At 53.8% G+C, this 19,969-nt stretch overlaps 5 protein-coding genes across 5 annotated transcripts; 1 reads left to right on the top strand and 4 right to left on the bottom strand.

Moving 5' to 3' along the window:
• Nucleotides 1-667: 667 nt before the first annotated feature.
• BU26DRAFT_526483 (multidrug resistance protein-like protein) lies at nucleotides 668-2,668 on the bottom strand (the record flags this gene model as incomplete). Its single annotated transcript, XM_033830706.1, has 8 exons — nucleotides 668-800; nucleotides 830-1,243; nucleotides 1,317-1,423; nucleotides 1,478-1,479; nucleotides 1,549-1,803; nucleotides 1,964-2,058; nucleotides 2,107-2,270; nucleotides 2,321-2,668. The coding sequence occupies 8 exons, from the start codon at nucleotides 2,666-2,668 to the stop codon at nucleotides 668-670; spliced, it is 1,518 nt and encodes a 505-aa protein (XP_033690834.1).
• A 1,373-nt stretch (nucleotides 2,669-4,041) lies between these two features.
• Nucleotides 4,042-4,993, bottom strand: BU26DRAFT_557334 (uncharacterized protein; the record flags this gene model as incomplete). The annotated part of the gene is made up of 2 exons (XM_033832440.1): nucleotides 4,042-4,429; nucleotides 4,560-4,993. 2 exons carry the CDS (start codon nucleotides 4,991-4,993, stop codon nucleotides 4,042-4,044), a joined length of 822 nt encoding a protein of 273 aa, XP_033690835.1.
• Nucleotides 4,994-6,619: 1,626 nt separating this feature from the next.
• BU26DRAFT_573618 (uncharacterized protein) lies at nucleotides 6,620-7,495 on the bottom strand (the record flags this gene model as incomplete). The annotated part of the gene is made up of 2 exons (XM_033834306.1): nucleotides 6,620-7,119; nucleotides 7,167-7,495. The coding sequence occupies 2 exons, from the start codon at nucleotides 7,493-7,495 to the stop codon at nucleotides 6,987-6,989; spliced, it is 462 nt and encodes a 153-aa protein (XP_033690836.1). The 3' UTR covers nucleotides 6,620-6,986.
• A 1,341-nt stretch (nucleotides 7,496-8,836) lies between these two features.
• On the bottom strand, nucleotides 8,837-13,236 carry BU26DRAFT_9373 (uncharacterized protein). Its single transcript, XM_033836520.1, has 7 exons — nucleotides 12,446-13,236; nucleotides 12,121-12,387; nucleotides 11,481-12,068; nucleotides 11,035-11,430; nucleotides 9,782-10,985; nucleotides 9,532-9,733; nucleotides 8,837-9,477 (listed from the first exon to the last, which is right to left on the bottom strand). The coding sequence occupies exons 1-7, from the start codon at nucleotides 12,879-12,881 to the stop codon at nucleotides 9,010-9,012; spliced, it is 3,561 nt and encodes a 1,186-aa protein (XP_033690837.1). The 5' UTR covers nucleotides 12,882-13,236; the 3' UTR covers nucleotides 8,837-9,009.
• A 2,368-nt stretch (nucleotides 13,237-15,604) lies between these two features.
• On the top strand, nucleotides 15,605-19,094 carry BU26DRAFT_9417 (uncharacterized protein). Its single transcript, XM_033836524.1, has 5 exons — nucleotides 15,605-15,985; nucleotides 16,300-16,425; nucleotides 16,472-17,367; nucleotides 17,423-17,850; nucleotides 17,906-19,094. The coding sequence occupies exons 1-5, from the start codon at nucleotides 15,788-15,790 to the stop codon at nucleotides 18,877-18,879; spliced, it is 2,622 nt and encodes an 873-aa protein (XP_033690838.1). The 5' UTR covers nucleotides 15,605-15,787; the 3' UTR covers nucleotides 18,880-19,094.
• The last annotated feature ends 875 nt before the right edge of the window (nucleotides 19,095-19,969 follow it).

The following is a 19,969-nucleotide window of genomic DNA, read 5'->3' on the forward strand; positions in this document are numbered from 1 at the left end:
AAGTGAGCATATGCGACTCCGTACATATCAGGTATAGCGGATCACCTGACTGCGGCGGTGCAGACTTGGGAGGGGTCGAGGAAGAGAGTCATTCTACGCTAGTCCGAATCCAGCCGTGTCTTCTCAACCAAACGCAACATTGCCATACCTGACCATGAAAAACTGGCTTAGCATAGTCTGGTTGGCCGTACTGTGTTCACCAGGACTGGGTGATCCCTCGTCAATGCGTCTGGGATCATGCCATTGGTTTGAATCCGGGAGGGACTCTCCTGTATGACAGCAGTTAAGCGGACGAGTGAATATGCCAAACCCGATCAGTTTCGCCCTATTGGCCCCAGAAGTATGCTAAGAACTAGTTCCTTCCTTTGTACTGCCATTGGAGGAACTTCTATGTGTGAATCTGGGTATCTAAGCAAAAACAGGGCGGCTTCAACACGGCAGTGACTTGGGGGTCACGTTTCTTGGCTGCGAAGCTTAATTCATCACTCATCTATCTATTGGAGTGCTCCAGTTTCACTGGCGATTAAATGACCTACTTCGCTAGCTATAGGCACCACGCATGCCTGATTTTTGCAAAAGCCATACAATATATTACACAGAAGCTAGTCAATAAGATATAATGATGCTGGCGCTTCAAAACACATCTACCTGGAACGAAACACGCACATTAGAAGTCCTTCTTCGCATGCCGACTCATCTTCCTCAAACGCGCCCCATAGCTATACAGCACAAACGGAATGGGAATAAAGACAATCCCCAGAAACGCCAACGTGCTGCTCGCCCAATTCACACCCAGATTCCTGTACATCGCCGACGCGAACAGCGGAACCCTGCACCGAAGGAGCTCCTAAAAAGATCGTTTCCGGCAAACACACTCGCCAAATACTCGGGATACGCGTCCGATAGATACGGAAGTACAGCCTGAAAGAGCAGGAATGCGGCGACGGAGAAAAAGCTGCTGCCTATAATGGGCATGATCCAATGGATGTCTGAGCGCGCCGACCAACCGAACCAGAAGAGGCAGATGGGAACGAAGAAGGCGCCGACCATGGCGGGCTGCAGGCGCTTTTCGGGCTCGATCTCGCCGTTCTCGTTGAATTGCTTTTCTTGGTAGAAGTATAGCCAGGAGAAGAGGCAGACGAGCGTGATGAGGGCGCCGACGAGGAGGCCGAGGAAGGCGAGACCTTGTTGGCCGAGAGTGAAGCCGTAGATCTCGATGAAGACGATGGGGAAGGATTCGAACCTGATGGAGCGCAAGGTTACTGTAGCGATGACTTTAGAGAAGGGAACGCCTATCCCGGAGGCAGCCAGCTTACCATATGTAGAGAAGACCATAAACCAGGGCGATGTATAGTTTGAGGAGGAAGACCATCGGCTCGGTGAAGTTGAGAGTTATAGGACGGACGAGCGTCATCATGGCGATCTGGTCGGTTTATTAGTTTCGCTGAGTGGCTTCAATGCGAATGAAGTAACGTACGTCTTTGCCAGTCATATGCTACGCCATAATCTCAGGCTCGCACGTCAGTCTCTGGTCGCCGGTAATCTTACGCAGCCGCCTCGTGCGTCGGTATAAGATATTTGTCGAACTCGTCTCCGGGAGGAAGAAGAACAGAAACACCCAGCAGAAGCCTGAAAGCCACATGATCTCCCAGATAGTCCACGTCCAGCCCTTGGCTTCTGCTGCAAAGCCACCAACCAGAGGTCCAAGGACAGGGCCGCAGACCGCTCCTATACCCCAAACGCATAGTCCATACGCTTGCTTTTGTGGTCGATACATGTCCGCAATGGTAGCGCCTCCAGTTGCTAGGGGGGGGGGAGCCAAAAAGGCCGGTCAGGAATCTGAAGGCGAGCAACATGCCGAAATTTGATGCGAGGGCTGTGGGAATCTGGAACATGACAAATACGACTACATTAGGATATAGGCATTAGGAGGTATTTTGTAGATCGTATGAGCGTAGCTTACACAGCGTAGAGATGTATATGGGGTTGCGCCCGATGTACGGCACTTCGCTCATTGGAGCCCAAACCATCGGTCCCAGGCCATAACCGGCTACATAGCTTTCTAAGTTAGCACTTCCTTAAGCCTCCGGAAGCGATTCAACGTACAGCGTCAGTCCAAGCGTAGCCGCAACTTGGCTCACGCCAAAGGTCTGCTGAACGCCAATTATTCCGGCACTGTAGATGGCCGACCCAATGTAGACGCTGAAAGTAAGGAAGACGATCTCGAAAGTAACGAAGAACTTCTTGGTGGTAGACCAGTTTCTAGGATTCTGTGCAGCGTTAGCACATGTGTTTAACTTCTGCAGTATCGACCACTGACATCTGGATCATCCGGTCCATACCAATCGATGACATGCAGATCCTTCCCCTTTTCAGAGTCTATCCTCACATCACTTGCTTCATTATATCTTTCTTCCGGGAGGTCTGCATGAGCAGAGGGATACGCATAGTCGTCATCACCCGTCCTTACTCCTCTAAGCTCTTCTTTTGAATAATCCGAGGGAGGACTAGTGTCTCCATGATGCGCAATATATCCCGACTTTTCTTCGTTGACAAACTTCTTCCACAACGACGTATCCCTCTCTTCTGCATAGGAAAAGATTCGCCCTTTGCTCGCAAGGCGCACCAGATGCCCGAACGTCGAATCTCGGATGAGATCCCAAACCATTATGGCAGGGCAAAAAAAGAGCAGAAAAGAATATTACCTGTCACAAAATGCAAAAAGGCTTCACAGCGCGAGTAGTCCAGGTACCTCCTAGGGTTATATGTCTGGAAACCGCCGCGTCATACATCATCGGAGGCAGAAACCCGCCGACCGAGAGCGACCGACTTTCGGTCCTCGGACGCTAAAGAAGCGATATAACACTGGGCGCGACCATACTCTGACATATCTTTTCGATGCAGAGTTGTAATTGTAACAGGAGGCTTGGCGAAGTCCATGACGCTACTCTCCCGGCGGATCGACGCTAAGATATCGCCCATCCGCAGAGAGCCGCATGGCATCGAACAGGCCGTGCGCGAAGAGTCACAAGGTCCGAAGGCGGCTGATAAGGTTGAAACTCTCTTCAACGTGGGAATATAAACTGCTCGCGCACAATTGCTGTAAATTAGCTTAGCTTGTGGTTGCCGGCTAAGAAATGTGGCAAGAGAGTATGAGGATTATGTGGAAGGGCCGCGCTTCTGACAGAGCGATACAATGCGTAGTTCGATGGTGTTCCTCCCAGTAGCCCTGAGTGGTCGACCGGGCGAACTGCGTTGGCAAGAATACGTCCGGGTGCGGACGAGACGCGAAGCTTTCGCGAAAAGCTAACTATACCAAATGGACTTAGTCCCATAAAATTATACTCTCGCCTCCCATCTTGCTGACACCCTTCTCGGCACTCGGTTGGACTGTTGGAGCGAGCAAGGGATCTGGACGCTCAATGAGAGCCTGCGGGTTCTTCCACCTCCATCGTTCTTCGGCGCTTGAACGTTGTCGGAAAGGCAGATAGGCGTAAGTATGCTGAGGTCGGACCTTGTGAGTGGTATGCTCCGGTTGTATGGTGGGACGCGGAAGGAAGCTGCACAAGCAGTTGGCAAGACTGCGTTCCCGCCTTAGAATGACGAGGAGCGAGTGCGACCTTTCCGAGCAACGCCATCTAGCGCAAAGTATTTCTCACCCGTTAGTACTCGGTTCCCGGTGGCATTTCTCCGAAGGTAAATCCTTTGTGCGAGAACTTCTCCACTCTGACTTCCTTTTACACCCTCCGCCTTGCTTTCCTTCTCCCTCCGCCGGTCGTCCCGGAGTTCCATCATCACTCTCATCTTTGGTGCCCAATTTGCAGCTACCAGCATATCCCTCAGAGTCCACATCTTCAGCTCATGCCTAGGCTCATCGAAGCCGTGCCATACACAGAAGCCTAGGCCACTGAGCATGATTACAAGCAGCCAGAAGGGTACCAGCAAAATGGTGCACTGATAGCGCCGTCGCGGTCCTGAAGCGTACACCAGGTAATGCATTCTCCTCGAGAAAGTCGTTTCATTGGTGGAAATAGAGGGGTCCTAGTGAGCTATAGTGAGCATGTGCTGGGCCCAGAAGGCGAGAAGGCGCGCGATGTACGGGATATCGTCGTCGATGGACTGAGCCGCGTTTTGTTGTTGGGTTCGCATGCGCCGAGCACGCGAGACAAGGAAACGAAGGTATGCGGATGGTATTAGCTCAAGCGAGGGGTTTGTGTTATTCACGATTCCGGGGAATGCTAGAGCGGAAAGCGTTTCAAGCTCAGACATGGTGGTTTGTAGCGCACTGTGGAGACGTTGCAAGAGTAGACGATCGGTAGGGTAAGGGCTCGTGTATAGACCGTTTTCGAACGGGCCTAAAGTCACGCCTGGCCATGTGTGATCCGTACTCTGTAGCGTCCAGGATGTGAGCGGAAAGAGCGATTGTTGGCTAGAGTCTATATTAGCAAAGTCACATTGTGCTCCCAAATTCGCGGAACCGAGGCTGGACTAATCCAAATATGAATCCCATGCGCGCAATAATCTCAGACGCTCTAAATCTGATTGGCAGGTATACGTACAGTGATATGTTGTATCGCGTAGCGCTAGAGTTCATGCTGTTGACTTCATCAAGATGAACGGAAACAAATGGTGTCCGCGACGAGCTGTCGTCTATCTCAGAGATCGTAATGCCAGGAGGCGTATTCAAGTCTGAAGTGCTAATAGCGCACCGTACCTCCACTGATGGCGTTGTGACATTGATATCTCCCAATTTGCGGACGCTAAGCTTTGCGAATGGCGGTCCATAGGTATTGCTGGCCTCGAAGAGTTGCTCCACATCCACCGTGCGCACCGAGGCCGCTCTTACAGAGTACGCGTCCAGGTGCATGTACGTAGTGGAGTACTTCTCTGGATATCGCGTTGCTTCGTTCCACCCGGCGTGGTAGGACTCGTTGAAGTCGAGGAAGCCTGAGTAGATCAAAGACGATAATCGCCCTTGGAGTGCGATAGCCATAGTCCCATTCATGCTAAATTCATGCGCCGATTGCGTATCGTCCCAGTACACATCGTCTATAACCACCCTTGGCGTGTATAGATGTTGCTTGGCTAACTCTTGCGGGTACCCATCGTTTGGGCATAGAGGGTGATATATCAGCTTCGGTATCAAGAGAGTGTTGTTAGCGATAGGGAGCAGCCATACGCATATTGCGGTCGTAAAAGTAATGAAAATAACTACCGCTGTGAACACTTTCGATTTAGCTCGGCCACTATGTTTGCCTCGTCGAAACCCGTCTCTGAAGGCCTGAAGTGGATTGTACATCGCCTCTTTGAGATCTAGGTCTAGCAAAGCTATACCGTTAAACTGCGGAAGACTGAGCCGAATTTAGTTGATCCTGTTTGCGAGCGCTGCCAGGGAGGCGAGGGCAATGACATCGAAGAATTTGTTGAGGCCACCAATAAACTGCAGGACAGCTTCCGCAGTGAGGTTCAAAACTTGATACTCGCTTCTGATAGGGTATACTGGACAAGTCAAGCTGATGGAAATTATGCTAGTACTGTTCAGCGAGTTACTAGTGGTACGGACGTCGTACTTACGCGATCATGCAGCTCGCAAAGAATGCTGGTAAAAAAAGTGCAGCTATCCTTCTTTGCTTCAGACTTCTCTTTTGATATACTCTTTCAACTTTATTCAGGAGTTAAGGGATCATCTTCCCTTGCGCCTTCATCATAGGAATGATGCCTGGCTTCATTCTGATCGCCTATGAAGATAGTGCTTAAGAGCACAGATATTGCAGGGGCAGTATTGAGTTTAAAAACCTGATTAACCTCCTCTTACATCCAGGCTCCAGTGATGGGGCGACGAATAATTCAGGCGAGTCGGACCTAGGTCGACAAGGCTGAGGAGCCTCATCCCGGTACCGTTCTGCGGAGACGGCGACCTGAAGCCCACATATCGGTTTTCTGATTTGACCGATAAGCCTGAAGTACGTACGCGGTCCTAGAGCAGATGCTCAATCGGTGGCACCGTATTGGGCCGAGATGAGTCGCCAAGGGCATAGCCGCGCCCACGTGGGAAGAGTCCTGCAACTTGCAGCGGGGGTGGCGGCCAGCGCTTTTCACGATAGGCACTTAGAACCTCAAGTGTAGGCTTGTATCACCTCGCCTAACCAATAGTTGAAGATATCGCATATTCTTTCATCCGAGCTTATTCGATGGCTTCGCCGATAGATGCTAGGAAGAGCGGCCTCACTCCTGAGCCCTCTTCGCGCGAATTAGTGATGTGTGGGTAGGTCAAGCGCGGGGTGACAGTTCAAGGCTGAGACAGCCATGCAATCGCTTAAGTAATGCTATACCGAAAGACCTCGGGAAGATAAGGGTGTGTCGTGGAGGGCAGATGACGTTAGGAGAATGTCGGAAGAAGAGATGAAGTTGACGGAACGCGACCGCGTCTATCTCGAGACGCGGGCTATACCTATTTCAGACTAGACCATAGGTGGACTTCACCCATTGATCTCTCACAAGCCCACCTCTTCTTTTCATGAACAACGTATCCGAAGTACATCGGCTGCGTCTCGTTAATTAGTGCTTCTAAGTCCACAGACACTCCAACCCTGGAATACGAAGCAGGGCGTACACGAAGCAGACAGAACCGAAGCCCCAAGCGCGTCCTTTTGGCGTACCGATTGAAGGGCGTCCCGCAAACTGACGAGACTTCATGTGGAATCCTCACCCCGCTGCACGCCGAAAGGTTGCAGCTATGCCCGCTCGTCCTCGAGGCTTGAGACGCCCTATTTTCTCAACCGGCCCCCATCCATCAACTGAGTTTGAGGGCTGACGAGTCCCGAGGCCCTCCATTCCCAGATCGGACGGGATATAATCCAATGTCGTCGAATTTACGCCACCGTACATTGCTTATCTTCGCGATTCAGCCACCGCCTCTCCTCGGCGACCATGGGGAGAAATGCGTGAAAATTTCAATGCCGGCTACATTGAAGTCCCTACGTGCTTCAAGATAGCATCTTTGATGTGGTTGGCAATTTAGATATCCGCGGTTTTAGGATCGGCCTAAGGCCCGGAGCGGGAGGTATAGAGCGTACATGCGACGATTGCGCAGACGCGTAGGTCGGAACGTAGCCTGTACTGTACATATCCGTACAGACCTCGATAAACGATGTATGCAGACATACGTTTTCAACGTGGACTTGTTCGCCGACTCTTTCCAGTCTACAGGATTCTGCTCGCACGCCCACATGGGAGGGTTGTTCCCCTTTTTTTGTAGTGGCTCTGATCCGCATTCGCTTCCGTCACTGGAAGCGGCATCCTGCAAACCACTTCTCCTAAGAGCAGTGCTCATAGAAGTAAAGCATGAGGATTTTGACATTCCGGAGCCGGCGCAAACTGGTAAGACGGAGGTCGCACGAACAGACATCGGCGTTGCTGTTGCTATATTTCGTAGACAACGTGGCCTATCCATCCATCCCTCCATGCCATCGAGATGCCAAACTTCTCCAAACATCAGGTAGACGTTTCAAAGTTTCGTATCCACGAGAAAAGCCTCGGAAGTCCCTTATAACACCAACCGCCACTCTGTTTGTTTCTTATTGACCAGGTGAGCATTGAGGAACCGTAGTCCAGGTCCAGAATCCGGCCAAGTACCTCCACCATTGATTCCCTGGCATGCCGAAGTCGCTCACGCAATTTTTGGAAATTCCACCACGGTCCCAAAGCACAACATATATAATACAAGCGCTTTTCAAAGTGCACTCCGATGTTTACGCCGAGAGTGTAGGCGAAGCGGGGGGAGCGTCGAAGGCGCATATCTCACTTTTCATCTTCGAATTTTCGACATGCGTTCGAAGTCGACAATCGTTTAGAATCCGTGCCTGAAAAGCATAGCTAAAAGCATAGATCGTCCCAAGTTGCTTTTTCAGATATCCATACGCGCCCATCCCCACAAAACTCTAGTATCCACTATTCGAAAAAGCCGCCATCCCCATCAATGTCCACTACGCGCATTTTGGAAAACTCCCAGGCCGGTTTTATCCACGGCGTGAATTTGGATGTCTGAATAGCCCTCCCTCCATCCGCCATCCTCCTCTCACCCAACCCATCCACACTCAATCCCGCTATTCCCACCAGCCACACCAGCCACAACAGTACAATACAACACAAGCCCGCCGAAACGCCACCTTCAGAAAAAGCCATGAGATCCACCTCACCGTTATTTTTTCCTTGCTCAGGAAGCGCAGGCGCGCAAGAGCAGACGTACACGCAATCTAGGCGTCTTTTTGGCGGTGGCTCGAGGTAAAGCACGAAGAAGAGTGAGGGAAGGAAACGGAGACAGTTTAGAGAGACGAACAGGATATTTATATACCCACAACCTAGCGGTCAAGCCCCCGACGGCTGGAGACCGGATAACCTAGCTCGCAAGTGCGCTGTTTGCGTGGAGACTCCAACAACCCGCGTGTGTCGATAACGGATTCACAGAGATACCTCGGAGGAGCAAGGGGATGATAGCGATGAACTTGAACACTTGTTTAATCTATCCGCAAGTCAAAAAAAGGCCCTCCGATGCCCGACCGCCTCAATGGAGAGCCAAAAGTGTGAAAGGTTCCATTTTCCATCTCCACCAGTACTCATACGTTCCCCTCCCAAACCCCAACTCCGACCCCCCTACTTACTGAACCCCCAACGCTACCAACCGTGACCTTGACTAAGCAACCTGATTTGACCGCGGGTAGAGCTACCACTGCGGTCTGCGGGGAAAAAGGGATTACAACGGGTGTGCTCAAGAAGAAAGAAAGACGAAGAAAAGAAGAATAAGCGGGCAGAGAGCAGAACGGCAGTGACTGTGCAAGGGAATTTTGCAACGCCTTCAACGCCTCGAAGCAATCTTGCCGCGGCCAGGAGCAATGAGATGTGCCACATGCGACCTTCAAACGTACCTTATGCTTGCACCATGCGACAGTGTCGTTGAGAAGAACCTAAAGCTGAACTTGAACATCCGGGGTATCCGAAGGAAAACATCCTTTATGCGAAGTCGGCCGAGTAGGAGAAGCCTCGGAATTCTTCTTGCATGGCTTGCGAAAGAACAGATTGCACTGGAGTGAGTACAGGCGTTACGCTCGTGAACTCCGTGTCGAAATTGCTTGTATCGGTCGGGCTGGTAATCTGAGGGATGAAGGGGGCTGGGATCCTCTTGTGGTACACATCATCCCAGTTGATGTTCCGGAAGAAGGCGTGACTCATGATTTCCTGCGCGTCCGTCGGACCGGACCCGAGTCGCAGTTCCGGCTCGCGGGTGAGCAATTTCTGGAGTATCGAGACAGAGTCGCGAGGCATATGGATGGGATAAAGGGGTTCGTCCGCAAGAATAGCGTCGTAGATTTCGTCTTCATCTTCGCCACGGAACGGTGATTGTTGGAGAAGCATCTGGTAAATGAGGACGCCGAATGCCCACCAGTCGACTGCGCGACCATACTTCTTGTCCAGGAGAATCTGCAAATATGGTTAAATCATTGCTGTGAGCACAAAGGTTAGGCAGGGGATTACCTCCGGAGCCATAAACTCGGGTGTACCGCAGAATGTGCTCGTAGTCGAGCCGTACCACATCTCTTCCTTGCACAACCCGTAGTCCCCGATCTTGATGTGCCCGTCAAGCGTAAGGAGTATGTTATCCAACTTCAAGTCTCGGTAGATGACACCGTTCTCGTGGAAATACTTTAACGCAAGACAGACCTCGGCGGCGTAGAACCTATTCACATGTTAGTTTGACCCAGTTTGGGCGTTTGGAATAACCTACTGGGCTCGCTTAGTGCCGAATTGGCCCCTCTGGATATGCAACATCAAATCACCACCGCTGATGTACTCCATGACGAAGTAAACCCTAGTCTCCGTTTGGAAACAAGCGTGCAGATTGAGCAAGAAAGGATGGCGCTCCTTGTTGGCAATCAAGAACACCCTCTTCTCCGACCTAGTACTCTCGACTTCATCATTCTCAATGATGAACTCCTTCTTAAGGACCTTGATAGCATAGAGCTGCTTGGTGCTCTTCGTTTCGGCCAGCATGACTTTTCCGAAATTGCCTTTACCTAGAACAGCTAAGAAGTTGAAATGGTCTAAGCCAATTCTCCTTCCCGTGCCTTGGCTGTTTGCCGAAGGAGTGACCTTGTGCTCTGGAGCCTTGGTCATCGCGGACATTGGTTGAGCCGGCTGAGAAGGCGGCTGTGGTTGTTTCATCTCAGGCTGGTGTGGAGGTGGTTGTGGTTGATGTGGCTGATGTAGTTGCGGCTGCGATTGTGGTTGGGGTTGAGGGAATGGATAAGATGACTTCTGCTGCTGCTGCTGCTGCTGCTGATATGGCATTTGCGCAGTCTGGTGGTGTGCAGGCGGGTAGCTGGGTATGTTTGCATAGTCCTGAGGGTTATATTGTTGAGGCATCTGCTGTTGAGGAATGCGCTGATCTTGTGGATAACCGCCCGATGATCGAGACCCTGAGGGCGGGAAATCAGACTGCGCGCGATGGTACCCAGGAGCAGGTCCCTTAGCCATTGCCGTACCAGCGGCTATAGCTGCAGTCTGCTGGGATTGCGTCCGCGGTCCTGATGGGGGGCGCGTCTGAGAGGTTGGCGATGTCGGCGTCGGAGTCGAACTTGATGTGGAGTATGACACACGGGCGGCATCCACGGACGTCGCGGACGGCGGGTATGACTGTTGTCGGGGCGGAGCGCCATATTGTTGATCCTTGCCATAGGAATATCTGTCGGGCTGTCCTTGTGGCTCCTGTCCCGGTGGAGGGGGGTATTGGGGCTGAGAAGCGGGCGAAGGAGCCGGCCTTGGTGGTTGATGTTTGCGAAGGTCACGGGAACTCATGGTTGATCCGGCAGCGGATTGGCCTCTTTTAGTTCTCTTGATCTCCATAAGAATTTGGTTGGCAACTTCCATGGACATGCCACAGAAGTCCGGAACAAAGTGCACGCATCCGGCGTGGCAGGTAAGCCCACATTCTAGAGAGAGTAAGCAATCTAAATCTCGTCCGGTGACGATTAGACGTACCTGTGCACTTTTTGGTCTGCTTGCGACCTAAAGGAAGAATATATCCGCAGTGACAGCACCAGTTTGCGCCCATGTTGGAGAAATTCTCGAATCGATGCGGAATGCGATGGTTCAGCTTGGCTTCGTCGGGGTCCGTCTCTGCATTGGACTGCGTGATGCATTTGGTCACCACCTTGGGGTAGCATTTCTTGTGACACGTGTACTTGCAATCCGAACACTGCATTCCAGCAGCGTACTTGAGGAACTCTCCACAGAGAGCGCAGCGCATAATATTGTAAAACTGCTGCTGGACGAACTTGTGGCCGTATTGCTCATGTACCTCTTCTTTGCGCTGACGGATGGCTCCTTTGCGACCGAGACCGGCATCGAATGGTTGCTTATTCCGAGTATGCTTGACTGATGGTTGTTAGCAAGAGAGACAAGAGTTCTGAAAATGAAGACCCTACCAAAAGACATGGTCAGGTGTATGCGCCCCACGGGCTCCAAAGAGAACCAAGCGTCTATGAAGATAGGTCCAGTCTGCGGGTGAGGGGCACCTGCGCCAGCGGGTCCCTGCGGCCTCATTCCCCCAGGAACGGGACCGCCAGCACCTGCATAGCTCTGCCCAGGCGGCGGCTGGAACTGTAGATCTGGCTGAGGACTCGAGCCTCCTCCCATCTTGTCCGCCGACACCCATCCGGAGTTCTGAAGTTCAGATTCAATTTTCTTACGGCGCATCTCTTCAGCAATATCCGATATGCGCACCCACAGCATACCGATGGGCAGCGGATGGTCGCTCGTCTTATCGTACACGGTGATCTCGATCTCGTTCGCCTTGTCGATGTCAAATTCATGCAGCTCGTCTGCCCAACGATCGTTTCTAGTTGGCTTCGTGCGCCCTTTGATGGCGTCTTCGACCTTGATGTTAACAAAGGTTTCCGGCCCGCGGCTGAAGCGGCCCGTTCCTGCGTGGTCGACGTCGGCGACGGCGTGAATTCGTAGGGATAGGTGACCGCTCAGAGGCTTCCTCTGGCTCGGTACGCTGAGACTGTCGTCTGAAGATGGAGTCAGCGGGCAATATGCGGCGAGCACGATAGAATGACTCACCATCGCGGTCATCGGCGCCTTCTATGTCTACATGGAGATCTTCGTATCGCTTCAATGACTGTTTTAACAGCTGGATCTTCTGGTTGCTCTCAATGCGCTTAGCTTCGGCGTCTTGCTTGCTCTTGCGATCTCCCTCCATCTGATATAAGCGGACCATCTTCTCGATGCCGTCCTTGTACTGCTTCTCGACGCTGAGCTTGAACTCGAGCTGCGACAGCATGAGCTGGATGCGGGGGCCCAGGTGCGGGGTATCATATTTGATGAGATCTGACAGCAGTTAGCAGTTAGCAGAGGAGCGTGAGAGAGCGGCATTTTCGATACATACCGAGTTTGCTATAGTTGGGGCGTTTGGGCTGTTGTGATCCGGGCCCGGGAGGGGCATACGGTGCCCGGGGGGGCATCAGGCCCTGCCCGCCGCCGAGGTTGCTGTACTGACCGTCTCCGTAGCCCCCCTGGTCTTGTCCCATGTATTCGTTCCAGCCATCCTTTGGGGGAGGCGTCAGAGGATTGCCGGTCCTCCTCGAGGCACCGGGCCCTAGGTTCATGTTCCCCATGTCGTTGGCTGTCCTCTGCATTTCCAGATCTCGCAGCTTCGACTCGAAGTATTCGATGTTACGGCGGCCATCTCGGATCTGGCCGTCGAGACGCGAGAGGACGGCGGGGTTGTTGGTCGACTGGCGCATGGCATTGGCTGCGTTGATCAGGGCCTTCTCCCTGTCAATTTTGCGTTGCACATTGGCAACTGTCTCGTCAACATTCATGGTGGCGGTGGTCTAGCGGTGTCCAGCGAAGAAGCTGTCTGCAGCGGGGTTGCGCCGATAATGGCGGCGAGGTGATGGTGTGCCTGGCGAGCGCAGGCTGTGTGGTGGAAGGCGTCGATGGTGCCTAGGTCGCTGTCGGAACCGCGAGCCTGAAGGCCTCCGGAGCGCTACAGCTGGCGCAGACGGAGGGAATGAATATGAGGAAAATGTGTGGAAAGCTGCTGTATAGCGAGTAGCAATGGCGGCCGTCGGCGGAGACGGAGGCGTGATGTCAAAAGGTTGACGGGCTAGCTCTGTCCAGGAGCGTGTGGCTGAGCAGCCCCGCAGTCCCCTTATTCGTGCAGCGCGCGCGGCCGAGGTGGCTAGAGGCGTCTGGCCGGGGAGCGTCGTGGGCGACAGCGAGGACGACCAGGACGGGTGGAGGTGGAGTGCGAGTGGCAGTGGGCAGGAGATTATGACGGAACTGGGCGACGATGCGTGTAGTGGGGTGAAAGCGTTAGCGGGGCGACGGGCAGCAGCTGCGCCAAACAATCAGCGCGGGCGCGGGCGCGGGTGCGTGTGGCGCATGCCCTCCTGAACGCCGTTGCGCTTGGTGATGCCTCTATATGGATGTGGCAGCTCGAGATGGACTGTTCTACGTGGCAGCTGGAAAGACCCAGCCATCCTCCTACTCCTTTGCTATCTTTTGCTGGCCTTCACTAGGCCAGGAGCATGCGACACCCCGACGATCGTTGGGCAACACGCATCTCACTTGTGCAACATGCTATGGAGTGCTCGCAATGCTTGTTTCCACTCTCAGACAAATGCTTCTTCGCATTTGCCTGCGCATCACATCTCTTGAAACCACACCTCACGCCGCATTGTGGACCGCGTGAGGCATTCGTCATCACGCCTGCCTCCATTCCTGGTGATGCAGACGTGGGCGCAGGACACTTGCGATGCGGCGCCCGCAACTGCCCATCTTTTGCGACGGCCCTGAGCATGCATAGCTTTGCTGGAGACGGGCTGTCCCTCATTTCTGTCAACGGGTTTTTCCTACCCGTGCCATGTCGCGTCTGCAAAGCATACCTAGGTATAACGTGTTGTCGCATATCTGGTTACCCCACTCAAGGTCGACGATAGCTAGGATCTAATGATAACAATTAACATCTTCGCCTGCTCAACTGCCTGTGGTGCTTCGAATTCCTCCAAGAGGCGTCCTGCTTCGCTCTTGCGACCGAGGACAGCAATTCTGATTCGTTGGCCGGGTGGGCTGGACAGAATGCAAGTGAAGTTGGTGTGATATTTCGAGGGTGGTGTCTAGAGTGTTGGAAAGGAAGGCATTCGAAGGCCCCAGCCTGAGGTCAGCGGATCGATTGTGTTCAAGGGAGGAGCCTTGGACTCAACCCAGGATGAGGTCAGACTGCTGATGATGAAAGATTCTGGCGTGCCTGTGCAAGGTGTTGTCGAGGAATGGATTCAGGCAACCTGCATCGGCATCCGAAGCTGCACTGTCGGCATGTTGCTATTCGCCGAAAAGCGCCAATTGGTAGGGAACTCAAGGAACAACAAGAATATCACTCAGCCGGCATGGGACAGCGCACCGGCAGAGGGCATGCTGGGTTCGTGTGAAGACATGATGAAGATACCTTCATCGCTTGTACGATTCCCTAATCGGGTGGTTCGGCTACACAAGTCCGTGTGCCAAGTAGGATGGCAGAGCCGAGGCGCGGAGGCTGCATATTTATCTGGCAAGCTGGGCTCACGAAGATAGGTCATGGTGGTTAATTGCCGACGATTAGAGCTGTAACCGATTCGAAACGGGCGCCCTCTCTGCTGGGCTCGCCCTTGGCAAGTCGTTGCTGGATTCGGCGCCATGGCACCTGGCCTGCATGCGTCGCGGGATGCAGCCGTCAGAATCGGGCCAGCTGGAGCTGTGAGCCAGAGTGCTCAATCACGGCGGGCGAGGAAGGGGCCAGAAGAAAGGGCGTCGCCAGTCGGACGAGACTCAGTCCGGAAGCCCGAGAGCCAGCGTCGGGCCGTTCGCCCACTAGTGGTAGTAGGCCATCCCTAGGGGTGACGAGCGGACGGCGAGGGATGGGGCTCCCATATCGATAGCGGCAGGGCTGGAAGCGATGCGAGACGGGCAGGGTCGAGAGGCGAGCTGGCGCAGACGCCGCGGCGATGAGGTGATGTATGGGCTTCGGGCGTGGAATCGCGGAAGAAATGGGGTGGCCATATTTGGCGCCTCGCGGAAGCAAGGGTAGGGGTGCACAGACAGGCCGCTGGGCATCCGCCGCCGGCCTTCCGACCCAGGCGGGTCTTCGGCCTGAGTATTTGAGCGCGCCCTCCCGAGCCCGCCCGCCGCCAGCTGGCAAGCCGAAGCTCTGCAACTTGAACACAAACACAGACTGCGCCCGCGGGTCACGAGAGACGCCCAGCCCCCGTGCGCCTCCCTTCTCCGTCTGGAATCGGCGTCCTGAGCGTGCCCAACAGCCCCCGGCACATCACACATCGCATCCGTACCGTCCGCCGCCACAGCTCCTCGCCGGATCGGCATCCGTCGCCCATAGCGGCCGGCACGCGCGCGCGTTTCTTGATACACAGCCAGACGGCCTACTACCTCTGCTGGAACCCGCAACACCGCCAAAATTAGTCCCTCTACGGCAACGGGCGCCGCCCGCGCGCCCTCTCCTCCACCGCAGCCATCGCACAGTGCTCCACCGCCGCCGCCGCGGCTGCCCGCATTGCATGCTCAGGCTCCTCCGCCTCCACCAAGGCTGCCGTCGCCTTCGGTGCAGGCGTCCCCTCTGACCGCGCAACCATCGCCCTCCACCGTGCAGGCGTCTCCTCTGACCACGCCACACTCTCTTCCTGCTGCCAACGGCAGCTCGGAAAGCCACAAGCGCAAGTCCGACCAGCCTCGCATGAGGTCCTCCATCGCATGTACCAAGTGCCGCCGTAGCAAAGTCAGGTGCAACAACAACGGCGTGCACACGACATGCGAGGCCTGCAAGAAAAACGGCAGAATCTGCGAGTATCCATCAGGTGCCGGGGAGCCGTCCCAGCGAAGAGGGAGCATAGCCGCCCACCAAGATGCTTCTGGTGACCGACTGAATGGAGAGGTAAGTGAGCTTGATTCGTTACTCGTCCAATTTCGTTTGGTGTATGACAATCCATGCTGTGGGTGTTCGCTGTGGAGGCCGGTGGATGCACATGGATGGACCGGTCTGTATGTATAATGCCGGACCATGCTTCCCTATGACCAGCGCTAGCCTACTATCTCAAGACTGTCGACTCCATTGCTCCACCATGGGAGTGGATACGCGTCATTAGTGCTAGATCCAACAGCCCCCCGCTGTACACGTCGTTGCTCTTCCATGGCTTTTGACAATTCTAGCGCGTCACATTGACAGCGGCCGTACTGACTACGCCGCAGGTGCCTCCTAAAAAGAAGAAACTGGCTCCTTCATCGAGTGCTCGCGATCATCTGAAAGACAAACCTGCAACGCCTGAAGATGCGCTCGACCCGCAACTATTCACGCCGCAGATCTGGACGCAGTTGGTAAGCTACCTACCCTCGAGTGCTCGGGCCTAGCTCACCCCTTTAGTTTTCCATTTTCGAGCAGCACTTCGCTACAGACCTGCCTTTCCTGCATGCTCCCACCTTTCTCGAGAAACTACGACAAGTGGATCTGTCGTCTCCGCTCGACAATTCATTTGCGGCATTGCTTCTCGCATTTCTCACCCTCACTGCTCCCTTCCATGACGCCCTTGTCCAACATTCGTGGCGGGGTTCAGGACGTCCCAAGACTCCTATTGAGGTCTCCAAGAGATATGCAGATGCTGCTCGTGCACGTCTCGACGATAGCACGTTGAGCAAACCTACACTCGAATCGACGCAAGCGCTCTTAATGCTCGGCCTCCATGAATGGGGTCTATGGCAAGGGGCTAAGGCTTTTTTGACAATCGGCACAGCTATTCGTTGCGCCCAACAACTTGGCTGCCAGTATCAAGATGATCTAGACGACATGCAGGCATCCTGCGTAGAAACTCTCGACGCCGGAGACTCCGAACAACTATCCAGAGAAGAGCGATTCATTCGAGATGAGATCAAACGCCGGACCTTTTGGAGTTGTTTCATCATGGACCGTTACTTGGGTAGCGGCAAGTATCGCCCTCGAATGGTCCATGTCGGGGACCTACGTATACAGCTGCCTTGCAGCGAGCGCGCTTTCAATTTCGGACTCAATGTGAAGACGAGGAAGTTACGCGAAACCGACGAGGAGTTTTGCAAACGGCGGGAGAAGTATTCCCAGTCGAAGCGGCTCCGAAGCCCTGTTCTAGAGAATGGAAATGGGATCCGGTTTGGCAACACTTCGGTACACAACGATGACGCCGACGTTAAGTGGGAAGATGAAAGTGACCAAGAGACTCTGTCATGGTTTATCAAAGCCTTGGATATCTGCGGGGACACTATGCAGTGGGGTTGTACCGTCACCCGTCGGTAAGCTAGGACTTGCTCCGCCGACCTTGCGTTTTGATCGCTCATACGTGCATAGAAACGAAGAATTTGCACCATGGGACACCTCGTCCAGCTTCTACAAGTTTGAAACGCGGCTTAACGACTTGATCCGACATCTCCCCGTCGATCTTACCTTGAGCCCGTCCCGGACGAACGTCCACATCAGTTCGCGCACGGCGAGGAGCTACGTGCTGTTGCATAGTGCTATCACACTTTGCACCATCGCACTCCACCGAGAGTATCTACAATTCCTCCCATTTGGCTGTTCCAAGCCTGAAGGCCCTAAAGACGGGCCTCTGCCGCCTGGACGGCCGGACGAAGGCAATAAGTATTGGGAAGACCGTGCGGAAATATTCTTCAAGGCTGTCAGAGACTTTCTCGACATGATGTCGCTTTGCAGACAGCGAGGTGTATTAGTCGAGACCCCGCTTACCGGATTTTGCGTGTACCAAGTCGTATTCGTCGGTTAGTTTAGCTATGTTGACCCACAATGGGATTTTCGTAGGCTAACATGCTCTAGTGCTGTGGTGCGCTTTTTTCCCAAAGATGGACCAGCACAACTACTTGTGCACAAAAGGCACTCGGAACGACCAACTTCTTGGAGACAACTGGGAAAGAGCTTGGGGGATGTTAGACCATATGCGAGACAGACTACAAATGGCCCGGGGCTGGTGCAAAACCATTCACAGATTGTTGGAATTTCTCAAGAACGCGAAGAGGGATTACTCTGCGTGGGTGGGCTCGCCGAATACCAGCAGCTCCATTGGTAGTGGACGCAGCCTCAAGGATGGACTTACAGAGTATATGCCCTTTGAAAAAGATCTTAAGGAGTTCGGCAATCATCAGAAGGACGTGGATAGTGAAACCGGGGACGGCGAAAAGATCTCGATCGATCTGCGACCCCACCTTGACGAGGCGAGCGAATGCGGCAGCCCCCATGCTTTCAAGAGCGAGGACGGAGAGACAATCGAGGGTACTCCGGAGTCAGCATCACAGGCTCCAGGCTTCACAGCTGTCAATGGTAATGGCTCCATGAAGGCAAGCTCCGACATTGGAACGCCAAAACCGACAATCAGCCACTCGGGTGCTTATGGGCCAGGAACTCATGCTCCAACTCAAGTACTTCTGCACGGATCCTACAGACCTAGTTTCACATCACCCTCTGGTGAAGGCCCGCATTATCTACCAATGGGCTATCAACCGACCGCTGCGGAATCCGCGCAACGAGCTACGGCGCACCTGAATCACCATATACAGGATCAACCTATGGAAGACGCCTCGCTAACCGCGTATCCCCAAATGCGAGGACAGGAGCGTTTCGAGGCGTCCTATGGATATGTGTTTGACAATATGGATATTGCCCATTGGACAGGCGCCAGCGTGAGCCTTCGCGAAGGCATACCCGGTGTGCGGGCCCAGCCGCAGTCATTCATGTATGCCGTTCAGGAAGGACCACATTCCTTGCCGTATTATCAGGGGGACACCGGCCAGTAGCTGAGCATTCCCAAGCTGGTAAGTTGCATCGCCCTCGACTCCAGACATTTTCGGCCCTCACGTCTGGCCAATATGTATTATTATTTGCAGCATCCGGTACCGTTCGGTTTTCATAGATGTCCTCAATATCGGCGGTATTCAAGCTCTTGTTTTCTCATCTTGCCATGACGAAGGCAGCAGTTATTCCGGCAGCTGTTCTTGCACCAAGGAGGACTTTCTAGCCCAGGCTCAGGTGTACTCTCTCATGCGGGCGGCCACTGTGGAAGAGAAATGTGATTATGGCGCTATGAATTGCAACGATTTTTTCTATATCACGACAAGCATGGAGGTAGCCTCAATATTTGGTAGCAAAGAAATTCGGATTTTGTTTCCCGCGAGGGCTAAAGGACTGCCGTCTCGTCTCCTGTGCATCGTTTGCATGTGGTGTAGCTAGCTCCGGACTGAGTGGCACGGAGACGCTTGGGACCTCCCCTCCATACGATATCTTTGAGATGATGAGAATACCAAATTTCTCTGCGTTGACCCCCCGAACAGGCATATGTAACGGAAGACATCACAGAGAAGGCGGAAAGCTAACCTTCTTCGGTTAGACCATGACTCGCGCCCATCCTCCACATCCGCATCGCGTGGCTTCCATTCCGTCAATAACTTCATCCTTCAGAATCCACACACAGGAGTACCTCGGTCCGCACCTTCCACCCTCCCAGCCGGCACGGAGCTCAGCTGCAAAACCGTTCTAGAGCTTAATATACGCCAGCCGGGATGCATGCTCTAAATTCCCGGTACCACCCCCGCCGATCACCGCGGCTAAGGCATTTCTTGATTCCTTCGGGCCCATGATCCCCGCCTTTGCCATCTACGACCTGCGCGCTCCGGACGAAGGCATTGGTGGAATGTAGAGTGTTCCTGAGTTCCTGAGAAGAAAGGCCGGCGGGAACCCTTGCGGGGCCAATATGGAGAAAGAGCTCGGGCTGCATTGTCACGAGTGGAGCGCGGCACCTGGCGCGCGTCATGGTGCCATAGTGGAGGGACGAGATCCGGGTAGCTTGCTGCTTTGGTGAGTGGATAAGCTGCGGAGGAATTATTTTTC

Source organism: Trematosphaeria pertusa (assembly GCF_010094035.1).
Source record: "Trematosphaeria pertusa strain CBS 122368 unplaced genomic scaffold BU26scaffold_1, whole genome shotgun sequence".
NCBI lineage: Eukaryota > Fungi > Ascomycota > Dothideomycetes > Pleosporales > Trematosphaeriaceae > Trematosphaeria > Trematosphaeria pertusa.

Coding starts and splice junctions, on each gene's coding strand:
- BU26DRAFT_9373 (XM_033836520.1), bottom strand. CDS start 12,881: ATGAATGTTGACGAGACAGTTGCCAATGTGCAACGCAAAATTGACAGG. Junction 12,069..12,120: donor AGGCGCCGATGACCGCGATG/GTGAGTCATTCT, acceptor CTCCATCTTCAG/ACGACAGTCTCAGCGTACCG. Junction 9,478..9,531: donor CCGAGTTTATGGCTCCGGAG/GTAATCCCCTGC, acceptor CCATATTTGCAG/ATTCTCCTGGACAAGAAGTA.
- BU26DRAFT_9417 (XM_033836524.1), top strand. CDS start 15,788: ATGAGGTCCTCCATCGCATGTACCAAGTGCCGCCGTAGCAAAGTCAGG. Junction 15,986..16,299: donor GTGACCGACTGAATGGAGAG/GTAAGTGAGCTT, acceptor ACTACGCCGCAG/GTGCCTCCTAAAAAGAAGAA. Junction 17,851..17,905: donor GTACCAAGTCGTATTCGTCG/GTTAGTTTAGCT, acceptor AACATGCTCTAG/TGCTGTGGTGCGCTTTTTTC.